The 27978-nt window shown below is 40.2% G+C and overlaps 1 protein-coding gene across 4 annotated transcripts; it reads right to left on the minus strand.

Moving 5' to 3' along the window:
- Positions 1–31: 31 nt before the first annotated feature.
- Positions 32–27978, minus strand: C18H1orf159 (chromosome 18 C1orf159 homolog). Of its 4 annotated transcripts, none has more exons than XM_073316885.1 (11): positions 27897–27978; positions 25818–25944; positions 18826–18986; positions 18574–18664; positions 16141–16216; positions 13943–14047; positions 12951–13016; positions 10311–10445; positions 5850–5875; positions 5328–5358; positions 32–2752 (listed from the first exon to the last, which is right to left on the minus strand). In XM_073316885.1, the coding sequence occupies exons 4-11, from the start codon at positions 18643–18645 to the stop codon at positions 2655–2657; spliced, it is 609 nt and encodes a 202-aa protein (XP_073172986.1). In that variant the 5' UTR covers positions 18646–18664; positions 18826–18986; positions 25818–25944; positions 27897–27978; the 3' UTR covers positions 32–2654. The 4 variants fall into 4 exon arrangements, with proteins under 4 accessions (XP_073172986.1, XP_073172987.1, XP_073172989.1 ...); XM_073316887.1 differs by lacking the exon at positions 32–2752 and adding an exon at positions 3964–4486; XM_073316886.1 differs by lacking the exon at positions 18826–18986.

Here is a 27978-nt window from a genome sequence, read left to right on the forward strand (position 1 = left end):
AAGGAATTCTGCTCCCCTCCCCTCTTATTGCCCTGCTATCATATTGCATAATTGGACAGGAGAATTATGGACATTTTTACTTTCTCCTGAAAGGTGAGCTATGGAAGAGGCAACACGCCAAGTGAGAAGGGTCAGAGATTTGCTTCTTGTGCTAAGTTTGCCCCTTCCTGTGCTTAGAAAGGAAATACATGCATGACCTCAACAATAGTTAAAAAAGCTGAAAGGTGTTTATTTTGGCACAATTTAAAAATACCCCAGTACATTAAATATCAGTCCTTTGTCCTTGAATTAACCATTTACAGCTCAAGACTCAGTCATCAAGTGTTCAATAAAGCCAACTGTATGGGGGAGAAAACAACAACTCCACACTATGCATTTAACATGACAGTGCAAAACAACAACAACAACAAAAACTAATGAGGTTCTGTCCAGGGATCCAGTTGGGTCAGACAACATTAAAGTGATCTGAGCAAACTACAAAGCCCATGGGAATAACATTTGCTGTGTTCGAAAAGTTTGACAGAAAGTTACGTTAGCTCTGCGAAACCTGAACTCTGTCTTGGGCGTGAGGGGAGAAGGACAAAGCATCTAATACTTGGCACTAAACTGTTACAGTGATGCACTTGAGGCTCAGACAGGGTTCATCAGACAGATACATACATGTAGCAGTGACATGGGCCAGTGACAGTCCCCTCAGAGCAATGGAGAGAATGACTCATCAATGATTTATGTATGGAAAGAATTGATGAGCAACTATGCCATGCAAGGATGCAGTTTCATCGGCAGATTCATAAGCAGAAACTTCCTCCCATTAAAGATGTAATATCTTTGCATTGTATCATTGCATAGTTACTTCTTTTTCCTATAAGGTTGTTTCTGACACTTCATCAGTTCATAGCCCCTATGCCTTCCTACCACCTCAAAATGTCATTTGTATCAGAGGTAAATCCTATTGACATGTAGAGAACAGACATAAACAGTAACTCTGACAAAACACCCACCTCCTGGTTTGCGGATAGACAAACTATACACATACAGTACTTACATACAGAAGCTTCCCCTCTCAAACGGCCTGACTGACTGCGGCTGTTAAGTTTTAGCAGACAGAAAAAATAGCAATTAAAACTAGGTTGGATTTAACCATAGCAGGGGAGTCAAAGTTTTACATATAGTAGTTCAATGTGTATGGTTAGCAGGCCCCGCTCCTTCAGTTTCCTCTTTAGCCCCACTGCCTTTGACCTCACTAGAGGAAAGCTGCAAAATGAGAGGTTCCATTCTCAGGTAAGAAATTCAAACAGTTTACACTACATTAAAATGTGCATAAAATAGATATCCAATAAAAAAAGACTATTAGCTCCTCCCTGCCCCCACCCCAAACCGTAACTCTATAAGCTTTGAACAAGCCTCTGGCCATAGGCAGAGTGGGTATCTGAATCATGAGGTTTACACTCTCCACATTGGTGTCACATTGGCCTGAGACAGCTACTTTAGCATTTTTAGAGATAAGGATCAATTGTTGTGTTCTTGAAATCATGATGGCTACCATTGGCTAGTGACAAAAATCCACCATGAGTCATTTCCTCTAAAGAACCCATTGTGGTAGTGAGGTTTAAACAAAGGCAGGTGATGTGTGGGGGAAGTCAAAAGCTAAGGTGCTGATCTGTAGGCCTCATGCACACAAATGGAGGATTAGATTGGGGAAACCCTGACTTGTGTTGTGTTAGGGAAACCCTTACTTGAGAATTCCCATGACAACTCCAGTTGAAATCAGTGTGTGTAAGTGCTCAGGGTGGCTCAACCTAGCTTACAGAGTGTGCCTTCCTTTACACTGCAACAGCCACCCTCAGGAAATGCTGGAATGAGGGAAGGCTGGGTGTCTCAGTGGGGCAGAAATAGCAGCTTATCAACTACAAAGCCACAGCAAATGGATCCTCATGTAGGGCCTGATCTAAAAGCCCATGAAATTCACTGGAGAAACTCCCATCAACTTCATGGGCTTTGGTTCAGACCCATACTGACCACAGTCTTCAGCAGCACTTAGGATGACAATATCTGGATACAGGTGGGTCTAAACTTACAGTTATAAACCATGGTCCTCTATGACTGAGAAGCTGAAGAAGATGCTTCTGAAGGCATCAATTTTTGCATTGAGATACTTCATGTAAAATACATTTGTATTTTCCTGCAGCATTAAAGCCATGGCACTTAGAGTTAACATTTACAAACGTGTCCTTTAAACAAGCCCACCTCCAAAACTCTGTGTTGGCCTGCTGCACTGAGGGCTTCTGCTCTACAACCAGACAGCTGATCACAATGCAGGAAAATGGATCTTGCCAAAGCTGAAAGTGTTCCAAAAAAGGCAGACTCTTTGCAGATTTTAACATAGCTTCTGTTAGGAGACAAATGAAGCCACAGAGCTAGAAAAGTGCTTTTCAAGCCCATCAAAGCAGTTCACAGAACTGGATATTTCCTATAGTCATCACGTTTGCATTAGTTCAATTCCTCTGTCCACGTTTGGCACAAACCCATTTGACACAGTGGCTCGGTTTGCTTTTAGGTCAGCTGCTCCTGACATTTTCCTGGCATTCCAGTGGCTACGGAAAGTTTCTCCAACACTGTGCATATTTATTAAGTCCTCAGGAAAGTTTTGAAGGCTAAACATTGCTGACCCTGGTTTCTGCAGAAGGGATCATAGCAGTGGATGCAGACATCACTAACGACCGCTCTCGTCTGACATAGCGTGGCTTTCGAACTGAAAGGGTGGGCACAGACACACAGTTAGCAACTGCTATCTAGTCATGTCTTCATAATTAATTCATACCTAAACACATCAGCCAATGATCCAAAAGTAGCTATTGTTATTCTGGAATATAGAGAAGAAAATTCGACCGATGACTAAAGATTAAGAAAGCCCACTAATACACCTCTTCTGAAGAAAGCACTTAAGTTACTTATTGAACTGGGTGCTCATTGGATACCAGTGTTTCCATTATTATTTCTATCTTCAGCCTTACAAAGATAAGCCACATATTATTCATGTTTTATGGCTATAGGAACCAAGGCAGAGAGGCTAAGACACTTGCACCCACTCAGGCTCTCAGGATCAGAGCCAAGATTAGAATTCAGGAGTTCCTGGTTCTATTAGATTATATCTCCCTGAAGCCCAGAACAAATTCAGACAAGGGCTTTGTCTACACTGGCACTTCGTCAGCAAAACTTTTATTGTTCAGGGGTGTTAAAAAGCACACGTACACCCCCAAACGACAAAAGTTTTACTGACGAAAAGCGTCAGTGTGAACAGTGCTTTGTCGGCAGGAACGCTCTCCTGCCAACAACGCTGCTGCCGCTCGTGAGGGGTGGAAGTTTTTTGTCGGCAGGAGAGAGCTGGAGAGTTTTTTGTCGGCAGCAGCTACACTGCATGCCTTTTAGTGGCATGGTTGTAGTGGCACAGCCGTGTTGCTAAAAGCCTCGTAGTGTAGCCATAGCCTTAGAGTCAGCATGCTGCCTGCAGGAAGGCCTAAAATTAAGATTGTGGTAACCAAGATTTAAATCTTAATTCTTGCAGCTTAGATTTTAAAATAATCCACATACACCCACACAATGAAAGTAAACAGTTTGGCTTGTTTAAAATCCCCCTCCCCCAACAACATTTTATCCAGTTCCTGGAAGGCTTGATTGGTCTTCCTTTAAAGTCGATATGAGTTTCACCATTATCTTCAGAGTACACAGATCAGACATATAGAGTAGAATTGCAGAGTTCCAAACAGACCGGTCAACCACACACCTCATTTGGAACCAGAAGTGCACAATTAGGCAGCAGCAGAGAAAAAAGAAACAAACAAACAAAACAAACAAACAAGAGCAAATACAGTACAGTACTGTTAAATTACTAAAAAATATAACGTCAATTTTTTTTTTAAACTTCCCTTTAAGGAAACTGTGCTTGTTTCTGTGCTTGTTTCTGTGCTTGTTTCATTTAAATGAAGATGGTTAAAAGCAGCATTTTTTTTCTGCATAGTAAAGTTTCGAAGCTGTATTAAGTCAACGTTCAGTTGTAAACTTTTGAAAGAACCACCATAACGTTTTGTTCAGAGTTACGAACAACCTCCATTCCTGAGGTGTTCGTAACTCTGAGGTTCTACTGTACAGTGTACACTAGTTTTCAGTAGTGTCCTGATTAAATAATTAGATTTACCCTATTAGGCAGTACAAGTTTCTTTGATACCTACATGTGAAATAAGCAAATACAGTTTTGTAGTATTTGTAATGTTACGTATCACTGAATTCGTTTTTGACTTTGCATTGTTTTCAGAAATACTTGAAACTTGAAAGAGTGCTTACTTTTTTATTTGACAAAGAGTGATTGATTTCACCTTCTCCCATGTTTTGAATGGAGAAGTAGCCAATATTCTGTTTCAGACAAGGGCTGTTCTGTTTGTTTCATTAAGCTTTCTTGTTTGCACATCAGCATCACAGATAGCTACATCTTTGAGAATAATATTTGTTAGTGTATTGCTGCTTTTTTTGGTGGCCTCTGAGTCTGCTTTTTTCCTGCAATTCTCAGTAGAGGTTTGTTAAGAATAAATAAAGACATCCCTAGAATGGATTATTTAATCATACACTCAGCACTGCTTGAAAGAATGTGCGTTTAAAAAGAACGAACGAAAGAGGACTGGTTAGATGAGCACCAATCCAGAGAACGGGTTACTGCCTGAATTTTTCATGCTTAATACAGCCTTTCCAAACCCTGCCCCCACCAATTTGCATGTTCCAAACACCATGTAAGTGTAATTTGTTAGAAGAGGTGTGACATGCTTCAATCCAGTGAGCCTGAAAATGAGCCACCCAGGAATCCTCAAGATGTTCCAGCCCTGAAAACATGTCCCATCCTGAATAATTCAGTTTTTGAACACCTCTGAAAACCTGAACCCTCATCCATCTATTTCTAAGCTGTCTATCTCCTAGCTGCCAGAGATACCATTAAGGAAGCAGCACTTCTACTAGATAATGAAGTTGTCCATGTTAATTACTCAAATGACACTAGATTAACAAAAAAGTTAATATTACAGACACTGTCATACTTCTGTCCCCTGAACAGACTTTGTGGTTTGAATTCTGGAGTTTATATATGTCTACTTACTGGGTATTCCTGGCATTTCCACAATGAGATTCAGATTTTTGGGGATATTCCTAGGTAGTTTTGTATTTCTTAACTACAAGCTAACAAGGGGAAAGAAAAAAAAAAAAAGCTACCAGAGCAAGTTGTTGGAGGTGAAAATATTCACAATAAAGTTTAAAGATCCCTCAAACATGGAACAGATCCTTACCTGAAGAAGTAGGTGGAGGTATCATTGATGCCTGCAGAACAGAATAAGGGCCAAGTAAAATATAAAAGATCTTTGCATTTTCTAATATTACAGAAATTAGAAGTGGACACTAAGGTTACAATTATTTTTAATAAGCAAAATGTCCGCACTTGTGCTAAAAGAATAAAATGTAAAAAATATATTTTCTCATTATTAAGGCTGTGTTTACTTTTGCATTTTTCTCAGGACAACAAACTTGTGAGACTCGCTTTATTTTATTAGTTAATTCTGCTTCCAATTTCTCATATACCAGTACAATGCTGCAAAGTTTGGGCGATAGAAACTGCAGGGGAATATCTGGTTTTAAATGGTTCTGATTGAAATTTTAAAAGTACTTCAGGGACAGTTCTTTTTAGTTTAGGTTTTGTAACAGTTTCATTTCTACAAAATGGTAGATTTGGGCCAAAAATTTGACCGGACAGTATCCCTATAAATAATTAACACTATTTGTTTATATCCCTTAGAAGGAATGATTTTACTTACTGTTTCACTGGGCTGCAGAACTGATGCTAAGGGGGAAGGAGAGAGGCCGTTATTGTTCTAGAAGGTTGGAACTGTTTGCTTCAATTGCTTATGTATAGAAGAAATTCTTCACAATGAACAATCTGATAGGCCCAATATCCCAACCAACACTCGAGGGAGAATTCTCCCTCCATTGCTTCGAAGGAGACATCAGTACAAGAGTATTTTGAAATCAGAGCACGTTGCCCAGAAGATGCTTTTGTGCATTAAGGACATAGGATTCTCAAGCTCTCCAGGAAACAGTTACTTCTACAGGGTTAAATCAGTTCTTATTTTGCTCCCTGAGGAGGCCACCGGAGCATCACTTTGCCTTGAAGGAGCTGCCATGGAAGGAAAGCAGTAGAAGCTAGCTGTCAGTGTGTGAAGGCAGCAAATGATGTGGAGAGAGAAGGATATAGGAGTCAGAAGCAGCAGAAGAAACTGGGAGATACTAACCTTTACTGACAACAAAGCAAATAGCCAGGCAAAATGAAATTCAGCCTGGCAGAAGTCCTAAGAGATTCCCTCCAGTGGGCTCTTAACTCTTCTCCCTCAGATAAAAACCTCAGTTTCAACACTGTGACATGTTAGGACAAAAGAGAACTAGTAGCACAAAAAGTGGAAATTCTAGTCTAAATGTTGTTAAACAGCACAAGTTTGGTGACCTGCCAGATTAGATGTCACAGTATGATAGCTCTTGACCCACTTATAAACACCCAAAGGGAGACCTGTGGTACCTAAACCTATTGAAAGAAACTTGTAAGAACAGGTTTCAATTCGTCAGTTTTCATGATACTAACAGTTTCTTTAGCACAAAATAGCTTAGCGTCTAGGTGTCTATTATTGGCACCAAATTCAATGGAACTGTGCTATGCAATTAAGTTTACGTGTGTCACTTTGATCTCATGTTCCTCCTTGCTTGTGTATTGCTCTTATTTACTGATTTGTGTTGAGACTGTCTTGTTTTGAATTGGCTCTGTTAGAAGCTAAATGGAGGTGAGGGGGTATCCAGCTGATCAGTGGATGGATCTGACTAAGAGTAGCTCATTGTTAATCTGGTAGAATCTCTTAAATGGCAGCTATTACATGTGGGGTTGGCAGAGAAGGGGTCGGGACAAGTAGAGAAATATAGATACATTTCTATATTATTTCAAAATTTACTGTGCAGAAGTCAGATACACCATATTTACACACTTGCTCTCTGACCAGGAAAGGTTAGGGTGCAATAATGTACGCAGAATTGTTTTACAAAGATTCTGCAACTGAAGAGAGAGTGTGAAAAATCTAGCTGACTCCATAAAAATTACATATTGGACAAAATTTATACCTGGTATAATTCTACTGGCTTTCATGAGTTACCACAGGGATGAATTCAACTCATTAGATTATAGTTACACAGCTGCATTTCAGATTTACATTTCTTTCCAATATCGTTCTACAAAAGCAGAAACTAAGGTGGGTGGGGGAGAGTTCACAATACAATGAAAGAATTCTGGTCATAAAACAGGTCATTCCTCTGTTTCTGGAGATCCCAAATAACCCCATGTGAAACACAGAGGCAAGTGTAGTGGTTAGAGCAGAGGAATAACCAGGAATCTTTTGACAGGTTTCAGAGCAGCAGCCGTGTTAGTCTGTATTTGCAAAAAGAAAAGGAGTACTTGTGGCACCTTAGAGACTAACCAATTTATTTGAGCATAAGCTTTCATGAGCTACAGCTCACTTCATCGGATGCATTCAGTGGACAATACAGAGGAGAGATTTATATACACAGAGAACATGAAACAATGGGTGTTACTATACACACTGCAACCAGAGTGATAAGGTAAGGTGAGCTATTACCAGCAGGAGAGCGGGGCGGGCGGGGGGTGGGGAATGAATGCATCTGATGAAGTGAGCTGTAGCTCACGAAAGCTTATGCTCAAATACATTTGTTAGTTTCTAAGGTGCCACAAGTCCTCCTTGTTCTTTTTCAGGAATCTTTAGTTCTCTTCCTAATTCTGCTGTTGCCACCTCTTCTTGGGTAAATCCCTTGTCCTTCTGTGGATCAGTTTCCCTATCTGTAAAACTCATATAGGACAACAGTGTTGTGGGGCTTAATAAAACTTTCCAAAGTGTTTGGAGCGCCTTGGATGAAAAATATTATTGTCAAATGCTACAAAAATGCTTCCTGTCCACATAGCATGAGTGTGTACCCCAGATATAGATCATGAGTTTGTACCCCAGATATAGACCATTTAGTACCATCTAGTGTGAAGGGCTGGATTGCTGGACCCTTTGACACCACAAAATAATTTAACTGGTGTTAGTCACTGACGCTGCACAAGAAGCATTCATGCAAAAACGAAACTGAAAATAGATAAATTCTGTATTGCCACAAAAACCATACAGAGTATGCAGAGGAAGTGTTTACTCAGGGCATATGAACATAAGAATGACCATACTGGGTGTGATGCACTCTGTATGATTTTATAAAAGTACGCTGATGAGTGTGAATATAATGTAACTAAAATATGCTTCATGCAAAAGGTCTCTTTTAAGGTATCATGACAAAGCTTATAATCTACTGAGTGTGGTCATCCTGTTTGTATAAATGCATCACTCTTGTATCTGAAACTAGAAATATGAAAAATAACTTTGAGGGCCTATTGTAGTTATGCAAAGTGTGGGCCATTAATGGTGGTTTGGAATCTTGATGGCTCCCATCAACCAGAACAATTGACTGCTCTGTTCGCAGGCAGGCCTTCCTGTGAGTCAGGCTGGGAGCAATGAAGGCCTGGGGTCTCACAGGAAATGTGACCATATCACCTGGTACTGAAAACCATCTTAATTCTGGTGCTTTTCCATTTAGAGGGTGGGGCGGGGGGCACCCAGAGAGACAAAGGATTCCTGCCTTGTACCAAAGCCATATAACAAAGGAGACGGCCATCATGAGGAATCCCCTAGCTACCACCTGAGCTGGAACAAGGGCTGTACCAGGGGAAAGGATTGTGCCCAGACTAGGAAGGTGTCCAGTCTGTGAGAGGTTTCAGAGTAGCAGCCGTGTTAGTCTGTATCTGCAAAAAGAAAAGGAGTACTTGTGGCACCTTAGAGACTAACAAATTTATTGGTTAGTCTCTAAGGTGCCACAAGTACTCCTTTTCTTTTTGCAGTCTGTGAAAGAAATTTATTGAAACATCTCTAATGGTGAGATTTTATCTGTATTCAGTTTTTATTACTGTACTAGATGTAGACTTGCGTGTTTTATTTTATTTTGCTTGGTAATTCACCTTGTTCTGTCTGTTACTACTTGGAGCCACTTAAATCCTACTTTCTGTATTTAATAAAATCACTTTTTACTTATTAATTAAACCAGAGTATGTATTAATATTTAATACTTTTAAAACTGCTCTATGGTCTTTTTAATTTTAAGTGCCAGCAATCTGGTTCCATTCTGGTTTATGTGGAGCCCATCCTTCCTGTACAGGCTCCCACTTTCCCAAAAGTTTCCCCAGTTCCTAATAAATCTTAACCCCCTCCTTCCTACACCATTGTCTCATCCACGCATTGAGATCCTTCAGTTCTGCCTGTCTAACTCGCCCTGCAAGTGGGACTGGAAGCATTTCAGAGAGTGCTACAATAGAGGTCCTGGACTTCAATCTCTTACCTAGCAGCCAAAATTTGGCCTCCAGGACCTCTCTGCTATCCTTCCCTATGTCATTGGTACCTACATGTACCATGACCACCGGCACCTCCCCCGCACTACACATAAATCTATCTAGAACCCATACCCTTCATCATTTTTGTTGCCCTTCTCTGTACTTCTTCCATTTCTAATAGATCTTTTTTGAGAAGGGTCAACCAGAACTGCATGCAGTGTTCAGTGTATGGGCATAACATGGATTTATAGAGTGATATTATGATATTTATGGTCTTATCTATCCCTTTCCTAACGGTTCCTATCATTGTTAGCTTTTTTGATGGCCACTGCACATTGAGCGGATGTTTCCAGAGAACTAACCACGACTCCAAGCTCTCTTTCTTAAGAGCTAATTTAGACCCCATTATTTTGTATGTATAGTTGGGATTAGGTTTTCCAATGTGCATTACTTTGCATTTACCATCATTGAATTTCATCTGCCATTTTTGTAGCCCAGTCACCCAGTTTTGTGAGATCCCTTTGTAACTGTTCGCAATCTGCTTTGGACTTAACTATCTTGAGTAATTTTGTATCATCTGCAAATGTTCCCACTTCACTGTTTACCGCTTTTTCCAGTTCATTTACACATATGTAGGACTGCACTGGTCCCAATACAGAAGTGCATAGAACAGATTACAATATGTATATTAAAAATAATGTGGAACATGGAACTCTAAAACATATGGAAAAGGTTTTGGCCTTCTCTCAAATTCCCAGCTAAACTGTAAATAAATGATGAAACAGAGAATGACTAAGAAACACTTTACCTTTGTTTCTTCTGTAGAACATATTTGGAAGTTTATTGGCACGTTTGAGGTAGAAGAATGAAGCCACAGACAGTATCAGGAATAAACTGATGAAGAATGTCCCTAAAATGAGAGAGGCGGCCACTTCTGGGCCCCCTGTGAAACCAGAAGAAATAGCCTATTATTTACTAGAAACCCTTATGATACAAGGGGCAAAGGGATTTATTCTCCCATCAGTGCTATAGAGAATACAGAATAAACTTCCTTACATTTAGATGAGAGAAGAACATTCCTTTTGTGTATCAAAATATCAGACAGAAAACCTCATCAAAATTGTCAGGAAAAATCCTCCAACACTAATTTTGCTGTGTTTTAGTCTCTACCTACACTATTTTAATTCTATGTTTTCCTCAAGATAGCCACAGATTTTTGTGCCAAGTGTTTCCTTCTTTATCCTTTTCAAACTTGGTGTTGCCAGGCATTGAACAAAAGTGGATTAGTAACCAAAATAATAAGAACGCTTAAAGTAAAGTTAAATTGCCCAATACAGGATGGAGTCAGGCCATTGGTCATTAAATCCGGTATTCTGCCTTCAAAATGGCCTATTTGTAATGCCTCAAAGGGAAGTTAGACACTAGCAAAAAAATTTCTCCAAAATATTTGCTCAATTTGCTTAACATATTTTGTTTAAGGTCATGATCACATGAGGTGGCCTAGATTTATTTTATGAAGCAAAGGAATGCTGAAATTCTTCTGTTCAGGACAGAGAACGAGCAGATACACCACATCTCTGGTATTTACAGTAAATGGAATACAAAGACTTTACCTCAGTTTAAATTCTGGCTTCATTCTGTTTTTAATTTGCTTCATTCAGGATCAGGGACAAAAGATGTTTAATGAGATTTTGAACACTTGGCATAGTGAAATTTTTAGTATAACACTACATAGGTTGTCTTAAGTTCCCAAAGCTATTCCCTAGATCTTGCAATTCCTTTTTTTTTTTAAAGCTATATATTAGTCCTCAGTTTCCCTGGGCAGAATAGCTCCTCTTCTTTACCATGTGGGTACAAGTTTCACGGGGCCGGTTGCAAAGGCGATTTACCTCTGTTACATCACATGTAGTACAAAAGGAAATAAGCAGCATTTGTTTTATACTCATCATAAACTAGAACTTGATTGAGAAACCAGGAATCATGAGGCTCCTATCAATACCTGTTTCAGCTTACTCACATCCAAGAGCCCCCACTCCCCTTCTGTGCAGGTCATAAGATAACACAACTGGGCCTCTCTGGAGGGTTCTGCCAGAGAAGTACAGGGATACAATAGCAAGTGGTGCTGCAGGTCAAGATTTACGTGCACTGGCAGAGCTGTCTCAGAGGCGCTTTTATAGCGTCCAACTGTACATGAATCTTGTTTATGACTATACTATTTACCCTCTCACTTCAAGAGCATTCACATTATATGCCATCATGTGCCAGCAATGCCCCTCTGCCATGTACATTGGCCAAACTGGACAGTCTCTACGCAAAAGAATAAATGGACACAAATCAGACATCAGGAATCATAACATTCAAAAACTGGTAGGAGAACACTTCAACTTCTCTGGCCACTCAGTAACAGACTTAAAGGTGGCAATTTTGCAACAGAAAAGCTTCAGAAACAGACTCCAACGAGAAACTGCTGAGCTTGAATTAATATGCAAACTAGATGCCATTAACTTGGGTTTGAATAAAGACTGGGACTGGCTGGGTCATTACACATATTGAATCTATTTCCCCATGTTAAGTATCCTCACACCTTCTTGTCAACTGTCTAAATGGGCCATCTTGATTATCACTACGAAAGTTTTTTTCCCCTGCTGATAATAGCTCATCTTAATTAATTAGCTTCTTACGCCACCTTTTCATGTTCTCTGTATCTGTGTGTATGTATGGATATATACATCTTCTTACTAGATGTTCCATTCTATGCATCTGATGAAGTGGGCTGTAGCCCATGAAAGCTTATGCTCAAATAAATTTGTTAGTCTCTAAGGTGCCACAAGTACTCCTGTTCTTTTCACATTAAGTAGTTATACTAGATACTGTTCACCGAGTCACCTTGTCTGGGATCCTACCTCCAGTAGTGGTCCATACTTCAGCAATCTAATTATTTTCAATTCATATTTGCTTGCAGTACAAGTGAAACAATACATGTAAGGAGTCAAGTTGAAGTGACTGGTGCAGTTTACAACCAGCTCCAGAAACAAAAAGTTTCAAGCCCTAGAAGAGCCAGTCAAACTCATCAGGTATCAGATCTAATTAGAATTGACAACTGGCATACCAAAAAGATCCCACAACACTTGTTGCAGCATCAGGTTTAAAAATCAGCTGGCAAGTAACTGGCATAACTGTTTCTCTCTGAGCAAACTGCTTCATGACCAAACACCATCCTGCAAAAGAAGTGGTTATCTCAAAATCTGGCTTTTTAAAAAAAAAAGAATAAAACCTCCTACAGTCTGGAATAATTAAACACTCTAAAATGGCTACTATGCTTAAAAATATGGGAGAAAACATCTTACTGAGATTGTATCCAACGCTATGCTGTCAAGCAGGTACAGGTGACAACAGGAAAAGCTTTAGAGTGGCTACCCCCCAATACAAGACAATTCCATTTACTTACCTATATTCTGTAGAAAGGGGGTTACGGTACTTATATTCATTTGCAAATTCATTCCTCTGGTACCAGCTACATGGGGAAAAATGCATTTTTATGAAGCGTTAAATTCAGAGCAGATTTAGTAAAGGTTTTGAGTGACATAAGCCATCATATCATATTTGATGCCTGGTTTCTCTCATGCGATAACAGCCCCTCTACCACTTCCCAGGAGAGATAAAGAAGAGGAGTGTGATCACCCTCTTCTGGCAAAAGTGTTTATTACTGCATTGCCCTTACAGGAAGCATCTCAAGCTCTTCTGCTAATTTTGCTAAATAATTTATTAATTAAATGGAATGGACTGCTCATGGAGAACAAAAATGAGAAATGGGGCCTCTTACATATGGGATAGTGCAGTCCAGCTTCCTGAATAAAAGGGCTATTTGAGGTCTGAAGGAGTCCTCAGTATGTGCCTACGGCAAATGCCTGTTTCTGAAAATAGTGAATAAATCATTCAAGAAATTCAATGTTAATTATTTGTCTAATGCAAATTTGTTTTTGTTTTTTTTAAATATTTTGGTATTTGTTTAAATTGTGCATGTTACAGATACTGAGAGTTCTTAAAAGCCACAGAAAGATATAGTTTGGACATTGCATTTGGTTGTAAAGATCAGATATTCTACTGTGTAAACAAACAGTGTCTAAAGGAGATTTAGGAGACAAAAGATTAAAGATTACGGGATGCTGTGCCTCACACTGCTCTACAGCAGTCTTTGCTGGTTGATTTCAGGAAAGTTCTGATGGGTTTCGAAGGGTTTGTCACCCAAAGCTATTCAGGTACAGCAGGGCCTCTGAGAATGATGGAGATTTCAGAGAAGAAAAATTAGGAATGGAAATCATCAGAATCTCTTACGGGACAGTCTTGGTTGAGCTGAATGTGTACAAAGAGACCCCGGTGCAAAAATAAAATAAATAAATAAATAAAAAATTCAGGACCAGAGGATGGCAGATGACTTACTATTTCTACAATCGGTCAGATTGTAAGTTGACACAACAGGAGTGGTTTCATTCTTGCATTTAATGCAACTGCTACTCCCATCCTCATTCCACTCTCTGTAACAACCTGCACAAGAACAAAATGTACACTGAGCTTGAAATGGCATGAGAAATGTCAGGAACATCCTTCTAGTCTCCAGAATCAAGCATCTGAGAACACAGGCTTCCTGCATGGAATGTCTCTTGCTTACTATCATACTACACCAAAAAAAAAAAGAGCTTTAATTTCTAATGTGCCTGCTGCAACAAGGAAACAAGGTGTTATCCCACATATAAAGGACATTAAGGAGAAATCAGTTATAAGCAAGCACATGCTAGGAGGTTATTTTCATGTAGCTCCATTCACCATTTAGTTTTTTAAATTATGAAAAATAGGAAAATTGTACCAATCCCCCCATGCCATCCCTTAAAAACTACCAGAAAAGAAGGAACCTCCCTGCTTATATTTTTCCTGCACCCTCCGGGTCCCCATGCTGCTAAAGTAAGATTTAAGACTATGTCTGTGTATGATATCACAAGTTAAGGTAGAGAGAGAGGCATAAAGATGCTAAGAACCAGTAAAGGAGCTCCTGAATCAGGATATATTGGACTCAACCCAGTCAGTCACTTGATGGCTAGTAACGAACAATATGAAGGTGGCCCATAATACAGTATTTTTCTATTGCCCAAACTTCTTTGGTATTGTACAGTTTGCATCAATTTAGAAGGACTCAATTCTGTTTAAACTATTCCATGACAGGTAAGTGGGGTCTTTTATATCAGCCATCCTACCACAGGGTTGAAAACTGATTAAAACTTGTGTCTTGACTGATGTCTTCTGTCTCTCATTTTATGTTTAAATGCACAAGTTTCTATCTTTGATAAGATAGGAAAAAAAGTTAAGGCACGTCTTCAACACCAATTTTATTTAATAGAATAAAGCAGTAGTGGCTTCATTCTGTGTGTCTTATGACTTAGGAGCCTGATTATTAGAAGGATATTCCTGCTAGATCATGCTACAGTCTAGATACTAAAGCGAAAACTCACTATGTAGGCTAAAATCCAGTCCTCCACAGCCTTTGGCCAAACTGGGATCAATTATTCCATAAAGCACACTATTAGTAGAGCACTGATTGGAAAACAGCTCTGCTGGTAGGTTTTCCTCCGAGGGAAGCTGCACATTTGATGCCCTTAGTAATAAATTACACCTGACAGTTATTTTAAACACGAAACATACCCACTGTAAGGGCAAAGCCTTTCTATAGTAAAGAAGAAGAAAGCAACGAAGTACTTTATCTGACACCAAATATTCAGATAGTTTAACATTTTATAGCATGATGCAAAAAGATATGAATCTATAAGACTTATGGACAACAGTTTGTGCCACATCTCAGATCATTTAAGAACAGAAATGAATGTAATAATCATGTAATGTTTAAGTAACTGAGCAGCAAAACATTTAGCTTAGAAAAATAACGAACCTTAAGATACCTTTTAATATCTAATGTGAAGAAAAGACAGAACCCACTGTTTTAGTCATAAGAAAGAAAAAATGTGATTTTCAATTCTTTAGTTCTTCAGAGAATCAGTAATATTGAAGCCTATATGTTCTCTTACTGATCTTGAATCTAGAAGAGTTTGGTTATTTTTTTAAAGCTTTCCACTTCACCTTAAACAAAGGTGGGTTTTTACAAACGTTAGATCATCTTTTCTCCTGGCATTGTTGGAGAATGATAAAAGGAGGTAGGAAATCAACTAATATTTCTCTGAAAGTCTGCTTTAAGTGGCACAAAAGGGAACCCACATCATTTCCTGGCAATAAGAGATAGTACATTTGCATCATATTAGCCAAGGCTTAAGTCTTTCTTCCTTCCCCCTTAGCTGTATATTACTGTATTTTTGCATCACATGTGTTTGTAAATATTAATTTATAGTACACCTAGCATCATACCACTTTATGCTATGTGAAAACTGAAAAACAAGTTCAGCAATGCCAGGCTACTATCCTCCCCATGTGAGCATACAGTTTCCATGAGAGTTACACGTGTTCATACAGAGAACATTCCTCAAGATGCATGTGTACAGTAAGTTTTCTTTCCGTCCCTAATTAATTAGCTTCTGTGATTTGCCACTGGCTACCAAAAAATGCTCTGGGAAATTTCTCTTGGACAAAGACACTACCTGGACTGCACTGGTTAGTGACTGGACAGGTGCTGTTAGCATCCAATACATCCATACAGCATTCTGGCTGTGAAACCTAAAAAGAAAACATTACAGCACATTTCCCACAGCTCTTGGCTTTATTAAAAACACAGCTCAATCTTACCCAATACATACTAATGAAAAAGGAACAAATTACAGTATCAATGAACACTTCATTGTCAATTTTTAATAATCAGCAGTAGAGGATACAGAACAGGTTGGATTACATCAATGAGATCATTTTGACCAGTCAGCAACTGCCCAAATTAGGGCTTTGCGAACAAATGTAAAAGAAGGTACATGTCCGTGTTGATTTTGGATGGGACCTCATAGAACCACTTTGTAAAAGCACTTGCCAACTTTTCTAGAACAATGTACAGTTCATCTCCTTGGACTGAATCTCACTCTCCTGAGGTAAAACCCTGGAGAAGGCAATTTCAGCGTGGTTGCCGTAACAGATTTTCCCTAATCATTGTCTTTGCCCCTTACAGAACAGGCCATAGGACCACTCAAAAAGCTGCAGATTCCAGGGGGGCAGGAGGCCAGGATCATCCATGGTGAGGGTCTGTGCTTCAGAGCAGCTCTGACTCCTGGTGGCCCCAGGGACTCCCCTGGGACACAGCTGTCCCAGAAACCCTCTGCGAAAGAGAATCCTCACCAGAAAGGGGGCTCCATAGTAAATGTGCGGGACGATGCATGTCTACCTTATCTCACTTAGTCCTCATTGCTTTCGCTTGTACAGATCTTAGACTAGCAGAGAGAGCACTCTGTGGGATCTAGGGGGACTGCTGCAGAGGCAGCTAAGCTAGGTCTCCTCTGTGCACAGATCGGAGGGTCCTCATTCCTCCCCCATACTCCAAAGTGAGGATAAGGCTGATTTTTTATTAAACTTCACATTTGCATTGGAGTTTTCTAATTTCATAGAGCACCTTTAGAAAAGGGAGCTTTGCGTTAATATTGTAGGTGAAAAACATAATGCATGTCAGAATCATGGTAAAAGCTAATCTCATGTGAAACAGCGCACTGACTAAAACTGCTCTCTTTTTGATGTTTATATGCAGTGACAGGAGAACTCCGTTATAAAAAAATAAACTCTCTCAATGTTAGGATGTCAGTACTATAAAGTGAAAGCACTCCTTAGCGCACTTCATATTCATGTAAACAAGCCAAATACCAGATGCCAAATTTTAAAAATAAAAATGTGTGGTTTTGCAAGACAGATAGTAGTATCATAACTCCTCCCTTATAGAAAAGCCATTCTTTCTCTGGATATTCATGTTGCAATGCAGGAGAGTGTCATTTAAGCTACACAATTTCTTCCTCATAGGGCTAAAAAAAAATGTTCTGAAACAATATGGGCTAGTGGACTGAGCACAGAGCTGGGAGCCAGGAACTTTGCAGCTGTATTAAATCTGATTTTTTTCTCAAAAATACCAAGCTGTTCAAGTCTCAAAACTCTCAGATGCACTGAGCTTGGTGAAAAGTAGCACAAGATCAGGCTAGTATCCAAGCATATGACTAAAGGGTCAAAGTCAGTCTAAGCCAACCCAGCATAGTATTTGTTATTACATGTAGTCATCAATTAATCAAGCAAGTGATGAGGTTCAAGGATATCAGGAAGAGTGTATGATTCATCCCTGACCTGGTTGAGATAATCACACTTGTAATGACTGCGGCAGACTTCAAGTTAGTGGAGTGTGGGAGGGGAAGTCAGGGAACAGGAAAGAACCAGAAAGGCTCACAGTCAATGAGAAAATAGGCAGCTTGGTACATACAAAGGCTTGTAGGTCAAACTGTCCTGGAGACAGGTTATAAATTTCTGCTGATTCACTGTGCAATAGGCAGCAGCAGTTTCCTGTAAGCTCGGGCAGCTTTTTAAAGCTGATTTTAGGTTTCCATATTTTGGGCTACTTTTGTAGTGCCAAGCAGCTAGAAAGATTAAAAGCTTTTCAAATCATGATTATCTATGTTTTTCAGAGTGTGATCAGCTGCATGTCTTCTAGCCAGTGGGTTTGTGTCAGGGTGGGGGGGGCAAAGCTTTGACAGGCAGTCTTCAGAGCAAGTTCCCCTCACTAGTTGCCAAATTGTCTAGACAGAGTATCCAATCAATACTGCAATACTGAGCGCTAGATCTTCATTCCTGTTGGGAATGATTTGCTCCGTCTACCTATCATATTGATCATTGGCAGCAAACGCTGCTTGGAGAAAGGAAAAGCTGATATTAATGTTTACAGGCAAGTTCTGGGTGTGCTGCTTTTCCTGTGATCAGAAAATCTTCTATAAACAGCATTTTAAGGGGGAAAACCCCCACTTCCTTCCTAAGAGAATTTAGCATATAAACAGGCAATTTTAACTCCATTTCATTCATAGCAGAATGAAACTTCATGCAGAGCTATGACATATAATACATACCAAACTTTCAGTGGATTTGCTTGTAACTTCAGCTATGAGTCTAGTTAGGAGAAGGACATATGACATTGCCATGCCCAGGAATGAGAAATGTCTAAATAAAAAGAGAGAGAATGGAACACTATATTAAGGACAAAGAAGGTAGAATCTCTCTCTCTCTCTCTGTCTGCATCCAAAACAAACTTCTGCTGAAATGTTAATTTTAACTGAACACAAAGGCTTTTACATTCAGCATCTCACAGGAGAAAGACTTACCTTGTTTAAAGGTACAAATTTGAGACACTCAGAATTTTCACTTCAGCTGCAGAGGGGCAGGTTTCTGGTTATGGCAGACTGTGTGGTTGCTAGGAAACAAGGAGCCTTATCAGTCTGTTCCAAACAGTGCTGCTATGCAGAGACTATTCCACACCCATGATCTAAAAATCAATGGGATTGTAATACGAACAGTTACTGCCTGGCACCATCACTGATAAACCTGCCCACAACAAAAACCGACTCCTCTGGCTGCAGCACTGAACTGCAAAAGGATTGGTATCAGGATACAGAGTAACAGCTCTTCAGAAAGTTAATGCCATAGTTATTCTCCCCAGAACAGAGACCTGAAGTCTTAATAAAGTTTGCAAGTTAAGATGCAACATTACTGAATTCAAACAGAAGTTTAGCTAGTCAGGATTTCTGGCTGCAATAATTTAAAATTAGATTATTTTGAAACTATCTCCATATAAAGCAGAATGTAGTTTTTCAAACTATTGTTACATATATGTGTCTTCTCTTCCCCACTTTTTCCAGCCAGGCCCAAAAAGACCCCAATGGAAGTCAATCCCCTTCTCCCAGTCCTAATAAAGTTTAGCTAACCAAAAACGTAACCTCAACTCCTTGATCTGACTGTGCTGTTCAAACACTTGCTGTGTTATCACCATGTTATCGAAACACACTACAAGCTGTAGCTCACGAAAGCTCATGCTCTAATAAATTGGTTAGTCTCTAAGGTGCCACAAGTCCTCCTTTTCTTTTTGCGAATACAGACTAACACGGCTGTTACTCTGATACAAGCAATAAAGTGTGTGGTAGCCAGACCCATTTTCCTCTGAAATACTATGGAACAAAAAACAAAAAAACTTTCAAACCTTACTTACCTGCAGGGAAAGTATTTCAGAGGAAACATGAAAGACCTCCTGATTGAAGTTTAATAAGAAGAAAAAGTTAGAAATGGGGGACTGCAGGCTGAGAGCTCCAGATGAGCCTTCAGTATCATTTAATAAACCGAAAGTAGTTATTGAAGTGCTGTGGCATAAAAAGGATCCTGTGGGTGAATTTTAAAATAATTTATGATATTACCAAACTACTGAGAGTCACGGTAATGCAACGTTGACCAATTATATAAAAAAAAAAAAAAAAGGTAAAGGAACCCACATAGACCATGTTAGACAAATTTGACTTCTGTATTAAGAGAAAACATCCTTAAATCTTAACTTTCGTAAGTCTTTCTGTTAAAACCAACAGATAAACTAGTCAGACATACTTCTTGTCCCTAACTCCAAAAATTGGACCAATAGGTTTGGTGGTCTTGGCTGGAAAAGGGTCCACCCCTCACCGTGACCACTACTATAATTAGCCCCCTTCACAGCTCTTTCAAGCCTAGAGACTGAGGACTTGAATGGGCTATGGAGATCACGCTTCTCTCTTCCTCCTAGAAGAGGTCCCTCCAGCCAGGGATAATTTAAGCACACAAGCAGAGCAAATGGAGAAAAGACTACACTGCATGATACCTCGTACCTTGGACATCAAAGAATGTCAAGTCTCCAGTGAAAAAAAAAAGGAGTACTTGTGGCACCTTAGAGACTAACAAATTTATTTGAGCATAAGCTTTCGTGAGCTACAGCTCACTTCATCGGATGCATTCAGTGGAAAATACAGTGGGGAGATTTATATACACAGAGAACATGAAACAATGGGTGTTACCATACACACTGTAACCAGAGTGATCACTTAAGGTGAGTTATTACCAGCAGGAGAGTGGGGCGGGGGGAACCTTTTGTAGTGATAATCAAGGTGGGTCATTTCCAGCAGTTGACAAGAACGTCTGAGGAACTGTGGGGATTGGGGGGGGGGCAGGGGGGTGATAAACATGGGGAAATAGTTTTACTTTGTGTAATGACCCATCCACTCCCAGTCTCTATTCAAGCCTAAGTTAATTGTATCCAGTTTGCAAATTAATTCCAATTCACCAGTCTCTCGTTGGAGTCTGCTTTTGAAGTTTTTTTGTTGAAGTATTGCAACTTTTAGGTCTGTAATCGAGTGACCAGAGAGATTGAAGTGCTCTCCAACTGGTTTTTGAATGTTCTAATTCTTGACGTCTGATTTGTGTCCATTTATTCTTTTATGAAGAGACTGTCCAGTTTGACCAACGTACATGGCAGAGGGGCATTGCTGGCACATGATGGCATATATCACATTGGTAGATGTGCAGGTGAACGAGCCTCTGATATTGTGGGCTGATGTGATTAGGCCCTATGATGGTGTTCCCTGAATAGATATGTGGACACAGTTGGCAACGGGCTTTGTTGCAAGGATAGGTTCCTGGGTTAGTGGTTCTGTTGTGTGGTGTGTGGTTGCTGGTGAGTATTTGCTTCAGGTTGGGGGGCTTTCTGTAAGCAAGGACTGGCCTGTCTCCCAAGATCTGTGAGAGTGATGGGTCATCCTTCAGGACAGGTTGTAGATCCTTGATGATGCATTGGAGAGGTTTTAGTTGGGGGCTGAAGGTGATGGCTAGTGGCGTCAATTCAACAACCTCACCAATTCCATTAGTTCAAATTTAAATTTACACACATGAATAAAGTGACACCACTGCCAAATGAGAAGCAGTCAGTTCAAGTTCATTATGTACTTGGCACTATCTGACACTGATAATTGAAGACTCCAGGAAAAGATTGAGCTCTTGATTAGATTTGCTATTACTGATGCAGATTACAGTATTTGGAGACAAAGTGTATATATCCCCCATGAACAAAATGGTTCTCCAAAATGAGACATTTATAATAGAGAATTAATGAACCTCGGGAATGATAATCACACATATCTTGCTCCTATGTTATAAAGAGCATACTGAATGCACTGCATTTGGAAGGGAGATCTTTGGGTCACCTCAAACTATACAATGGGCTATTGAAGGGAGATACTTCAGAAGAAAAAGTGCATCTGAAAGGACTGGAAAAGATTCAGATTTGGAGATTATAAAATTGGACATCTTTAGGGCAGGATGGAAACAAATTTGTAATTCACAAATAGGTCCCTAAACCACTTGTGAAAACAAGGTATATTATTCAACAGCATATTTGAAACCTCAATCGCTAGTTTTAATCAAAACCTCAATTATCAACATTCTTCTGAGATTACTTAAGGAGACAGCTTGTCTAGAGATTAGAGCATAGAAACAGGTGCCAACAAATCCTGAATGATAATATTGCCTCTGCCACTTATTTCTTGTACAGCTTTGGGCAAGACACTCAATTCCTTTCCCTCCCCAATTTACACATTTGTAAATAGAGATCACACTTACCTACCCTCATAAGGGTGTTCTGAATATTAATCTTTGTTTGGGATTATCAAAATGTAAAATGGTTATATAAATGCTAAGAATAATTCTACTTTGAGTATGTAGATGCAGCTTTGTTTCAAGTATAAAACCTTTTAATAAGACTCCATAGGATTTAGTTTAATGTCCTCTTACTGTGACAAGAGTCTAGAAATTCAATCGTACCGGTGAAAAAACAAAATAAAGTACACTAATACTATAGATGAAATGCATCCAGTGGTCATGTCTGAGTGACAAAATTCCCCTCTAGTAAGAAAATGCAATAATATAGATTACACTGGTTTTAATCACAAGACAAGGGTGAACATTTCAAAATGACCTACCTTGTGGAAAATATTCCAGTTTAAAATAGCCTATGTTTTCCATGTTTTTATAGTAAACAAAAAGTTTTAAAACCTTTGCTCGTAACTCACAGAGCAATTGACAAACAAGATCCAAAAATGTCATAACATAAAAAAAAATTGTTTGGTCTATTGCCCAGATCATTACCAAAATCAAATCCAGATTCCTTGTGGCCTTTAAGGAAGCATGTTGACTAGAATTTTCTGGTGGTAGTAGACCCGTTTCTCATTTTTAAACACTTGACTCAAAAATATATTCATCACATGGAGTACTTATAGAGCTACATACAAGGGACACAAGCACTTTAGGCCACATTTTCAGCTGCTATAAACAGGCACAGGGAGACAACACTACTCTTGATACTTTTCAAGGCAGTTCAACACTGCAATCAATTCCATATCTTTAAAAAGCTTTTGTTGACGGTGTGTATAGCTTTAATATTTTTAGAGTTTCATTAATACATCCAACTCTCAGAGACAGAATTTGTCTTATCTTCTATACCTCATGCTCCTCAAAAAGGTAAATATTGCCTCTTTGATTATATATGACTTCCATTGAGAAAATGTCCTCAGCTGTTATAGCCAGATGCTGATCAATTTTTCATCATTTTGGACTCTACACACAAATGTCTGTCAATACCTGCTTCATTAGTATACTAAAGTTAAATATCGAAGAGAGAGGAGAAAACTATTTAAATAAGTATTTTCCTGTCATCTAAATATATTTATCTTTCAGGAAAGAAAAATGTAATATCTTCCGCACAAGAAAACATCAGTAACTAGATGCTTTCAGAATGACTGGTACTTATTCTTGTTGGACACAAGTTTATGGTATAGGCTCCACACACCTCTTGTATTTCAGGGATGGAAATATATTAGAGTACTAATCAACAATGAGACAATTACATTTATGGACAGCTACTTGTTCACAGCTGCTAACGATTGTACTGAACTAGAACATCTCCCCTGCAGCTGTTCCAGCAGAAATAGGACATTGGATAAAAATGCCTTTGAATCTTTCCAGTGAATTGATCTTTCTCCCTCTCAAACTATAAAGGCATCTTTTATATTTTATTTGAACCAATATTTGCTCATAGAAATATCTATTAGCAAATAAATGCAGAAGAGTGGAAACTTGTATATATATTAAGAATACTTGATTGGATTAGGCATAGGACATTCAGTGAAGCGATGCTGGTAACATCATATATTTTATTTAAATGAAAAATAACGCTCATGAAAGGAGTCAGACAGAATTAGAAACTCAAATTTGTTATTAATAAATCAGGTGAAACATATGAAAGTTCTTAAGCTTTGCTGCAAGTGTTTAGGTACCTTGTGCAAAGACAGCTTCTAGTAGTTCATTCTCCATGATAATCAAAGTGCAAGACAGCCAAATAGGGCACTGACTTTGATGGTAGTTTGTGCCGCGGACATCCATCCACAAGAAAATAAATCAAGACCATGTAATTAATTTTACATGGGCCTTTAGCTATCAAATACTAATGGGCTTATTACTAACACCATGGCCAGCACTTTAACTAGAGGGAAAAGTTACTGCATCCCCTATGCCAGTGGTTCCCAAACTTGGGACACCGCTTGCTCAGGGAAAGTCCCTGGCGGGCCGGGCCGGTTTGTTTAACCTGCTGCGTCCGCAGGTTCGGCCAAATCGCAGCTCCCACTGGCCATGGTTCGCCGCTGCAGGCCAGTGCAGTACCGGCTGCCGCTTCCTGCAGCCCCCATTGGCCTGGAGCAGCGAACCTTGGCCACTGGGAGCCACGATCGGCCGAACCTGCGGACACGGCAGGTAACACAAACCGGCCCGGCCCACCAGGGGCTTTCCCCGAACGAGTGGTGTCCCAAGTTTGGGAAACACTGCCCTATGCAATCAGAAATGTAATACTGTTAACTTTAGAATGACATTATAACAGGAGGAGATAGCTTATTCAGAATATAATGCATAATGAAACAAATTACAAGCAAATTAAGAAAACAGTTCTCTGGTGAGTACTACATTTGGCAGGGCTTTCACTTTCGGTTTAAAAAAAAAAAAAGGACTCACAAACTGGAGCCCAGACTAAAAGTATTTATACCGTAAGTGCCAACATCCTTTATTTTGAAAACACAGATATTACAATTAAACAGTAGTAAGGTTAAGATTCTGTCACAGGTATTTTTAGGAAAAGTCAGGGACAGGTCGCAGGCAATAAGCAAAAATTCATGGAAGCCTGTGACCAGTCCCTGACTTTTCCTAAAAATACCCGGGGGGGGAGGGGACAAGAGGGGAGGCAAACAGAGTGCTGCCGGCCTTTGCAGCTGCTCCAGCCCTCCCACTGCTCCCATGGCAGGGGCTGACCACTGCTGCTCCAGCCCCCAGGGGGCTGACCCAACCCCGGCTGCTGCTCCGGCGGGCCCAGTGCTGACCTCTGGTCAGTTGTTTGGCAGCCCCAGGGCTGACCACCGGCCAACTGTTGCAGGGGCTGGTCAGCTGTTTCAGTGGCCCTGGGGTTGACTGGGCAGCCACTGCTCTGGTAGCCCCAGCGCTGACCACCGGCTAGCTCTTCCAGCGGCCGCTGCTCTGGCTCTGTCCCAGAAGAAGTCCCGGAGGTCCCAGAAAGCCATGGAATCCATGACCTCAATGACAGAATCATATCCTTAAACGTTAGATACTTCCTATCATAAAATGCTAAAAATGAAAACTAAAACCTTAAGTTATTGTCAGCTCTGATCTCACGTGCTCGAATAGGCATAAGCTACATTCTTTACATTTTTACACAGCAGTATTTATTTGGTTCTTGTAGCCTGACAACCAGAAAATTATCCCTTTCCTGGATGCAGGGGTGCTTCTATAATTTAACGTTTATTAAAAATAACAAAACTTAATTTAAGGATAGTCATCAGTTATACTAGCTCAGGTGCATTTTTAGCAGAATCATAGGACTGGAAGGGACCTCAAGAGGTCATCTAGTCCAGTCCCCTGCACTCACGGCAGGACTAAGTATTATGAAAGAATTGTATCCACAAGTTTGTTTGCTTTTTTCCCAGATACAGGCCAAACAAAACAAAAAAAGAAAGAAAAAGGAAGGGAGTGGGTGGTAAAAATTTGGTGCATACATTTCAGGTGGATTCAGTCTGTGGTTATCAGATAAAATTTCAAAATCTTATCATCTCCATTCTGCTGCCAAATGCATTTTTAGTTCTGAAGTGACCTTTAGTTGCTCATAACTGTCAGGATATCATACAGGCAAAATAAATTAGATCCCAGTTTCATAAACCACATACTTGGCAAAGGCCAAAAAATTCTCACTTACCAAATTTTTCAGAGTTTCATACTGAAGTACTGGATCTTCCACAAACACTTTTTATTCAGGAAGGAGGAATTTAACATGGTGTACTGCTAGGTTCTCATTCATACCTCAAATACATGTAGCAAGACACCTACACAGTAGAAGGACAGACAATTATTTGGGCCATGCTTATCACAATCCCTTACAAAGGAAAGCTTAAAAAAAAAAAAAAGACGACTTGTTTTTCCAGATCCTCTTACCTGTTTTTCCTGCTCTCCTAACAAATACCCATGATAAGTTTCAGAGTAACAGCCGTGTTAGTCTGTATTCGCAAAAAGAAAAGGAGTACTTGTGGCACCTTAGAAACTAACCAATTTATTTGAGCATGAGCTTTCGTGAGCTTCATCCGATGAAGTGAGCTGTAGCTCACGAAAGCTCATGCTCAAATAAATTGGTTAGTCTCTAAGGTGCCACAAGTACTCCTTTTCTTTTTACCCATGATAAGGACAGTGCTAGTTTAGTTGGGACCGACCGAATTGACCTAAGTACATTTGAGGCCTCCTGCAAGCATTGAAACAGACCCTCATGCCATCTACAAGAGTGCAAAGTTACACTCACTTTAAGCCTTGTTTCTACTGCAAGGGAGTTACATGATTCGAACATGCGTAAAGCAGCCACTGGGTGACTCAAAACTGCCATCATTGTTCAGTCAGCCAGAAGTTTCCAATAACTGCTTCTACAATGACAATTGTTACAGATACCTTCAATGTTTGATGAGAGAAATTAATGTTGGCAGGGTTTTGTTGCCAAAGTATAGTTACATACTCCAGTTACAGGTGCTTTAGAAATGCCTTTAGATACTTACTAAGCCTGATCTTGTGCAATTAAAGAGATTAAACTGGCAAACACACTTTAAAAAGTACTTCCTGAAAACAAAACCTAAAATCCAGGACTGCCAAACTATGATCAGAAAAAAACCCCACTTTTTCAAATTAAGAATACATTACAAAAATTCTGTCATTGGAGAGAGATTCTGTACTGTCAAATCAGTCTAAAAATGTGGCATTTCCTTGTCTTGGTAGAGGTCTGGATTTTATATAATTTATTTGTAAGGATTGGGAAGAAAAGAGAGATTTCTATTTCCTTGGCTTCCCCTGACATACCAAAATGCTGCAACCACTCCCCAAGTTAAAATGTACAGTAGCTTCTTTGCCAGGGAATGTATTCTCCACACCCCCTATTTTTCTGTGGTTCACATTGCTTGCTAAATATATTACAACAAACTATTTTCTGTCTGCAGCTTTGAAACCTTTGCGCAACTTCCCCTTCCCATTGCAGGAATTTCACTAATTACTAGTGTTAAGACAGGCATTTGTTTTTAATCAAGGTTTTGGGTTTTTTTTAGAAGATCCTAAGATGTATCATTTTTGCGGTGCCTGTTTTAATGCCAAATTTTAAGTCACATTCAAACTTAGTTTACTTTTTAAGCCTTCCTCATTCTGAAGCCCAGTAAATGAAACCCAAAAACGTGAGCCTACCACCCTCAGAAAGGTGGGTGTATTGAGGGGGTTACTGGACAAGGCACTGGAGCCATTTGAATCCCAAATATCTGTCCCCCTTAAAAAAGGTGAGTATATGGGGGGGCGGGGGGTTACAAGAAGAGACACTGGGGCATTTCTCCTCCTCACGCCTCATCCCACCGAAGTAAAAAAGGGACATTAGTCATTCCCCATCCTTTTGTTGCCCCCCCAAGTATGGAAGATGGCGGGGGGGGGCGGCCTTCTCGCCGACTTGTCCCCCACAAAATATGGGGGCTTTGGCCTCTCCCCCAACTGCAGAGGGAGGCAGAGCCTTTGGCTCCTACCCCAGAGAATGTGGGGGGCCCGAGCCCCCATCGCCCCCGCTTTCTACACCCCAGGATGCGGGGGACCCCGAGCCCTCCCTTTCGCCCCCCACGCTGGGGCACCCGGCAGGGCCTGAGCCCCCAGAGCCCGGGACAGATGGGGGAACAACGGAGTATCGTCTGGGCGTCGGGGGGGGGGCGGTTTCAAACCCTGCAGGCCCAGGAGGGGTTCAAGCCCCTCTCCACAGCCACCGCCTCACCTGAGTGAGGAACCTCCAGAGCCTCCGCCAGCAGGTTCCCTTTCGTACCCCCCGCCCTCAAGCGGCGTCCAGCCCGCTCCCT

The sequence above is a fragment of the Lepidochelys kempii genome, chromosome 18 (genome assembly GCF_965140265.1).
Source record: "Lepidochelys kempii isolate rLepKem1 chromosome 18, rLepKem1.hap2, whole genome shotgun sequence".
Classification (NCBI taxonomy): domain Eukaryota; kingdom Metazoa; phylum Chordata; order Testudines; family Cheloniidae; genus Lepidochelys; species Lepidochelys kempii.

What these genes read in the sequence shown, in the direction of transcription:
- C18H1orf159 (XM_073316886.1), bottom strand. Translation starts at nt 18,645, where the DNA reads ATGGCAATGTCATATGTCCTTCTCCTAACTAGACTCATAGCTGAAGTT. An exon ending in GCAAATCCACTGAAAGTTTG is followed by an intron (nt 16,217 to 18,573) that starts GTATGTATTATA and finishes TTTTCTTTTTAG; the next exon opens with GTTTCACAGCCAGAATGCTG. An exon ending in GTTCTACAGAAGAAACAAAG is followed by an intron (nt 5,876 to 10,310) that starts GTAAAGTGTTTC and finishes CTTCCCCCTTAG; the next exon opens with CATCAGTTCTGCAGCCCAGT.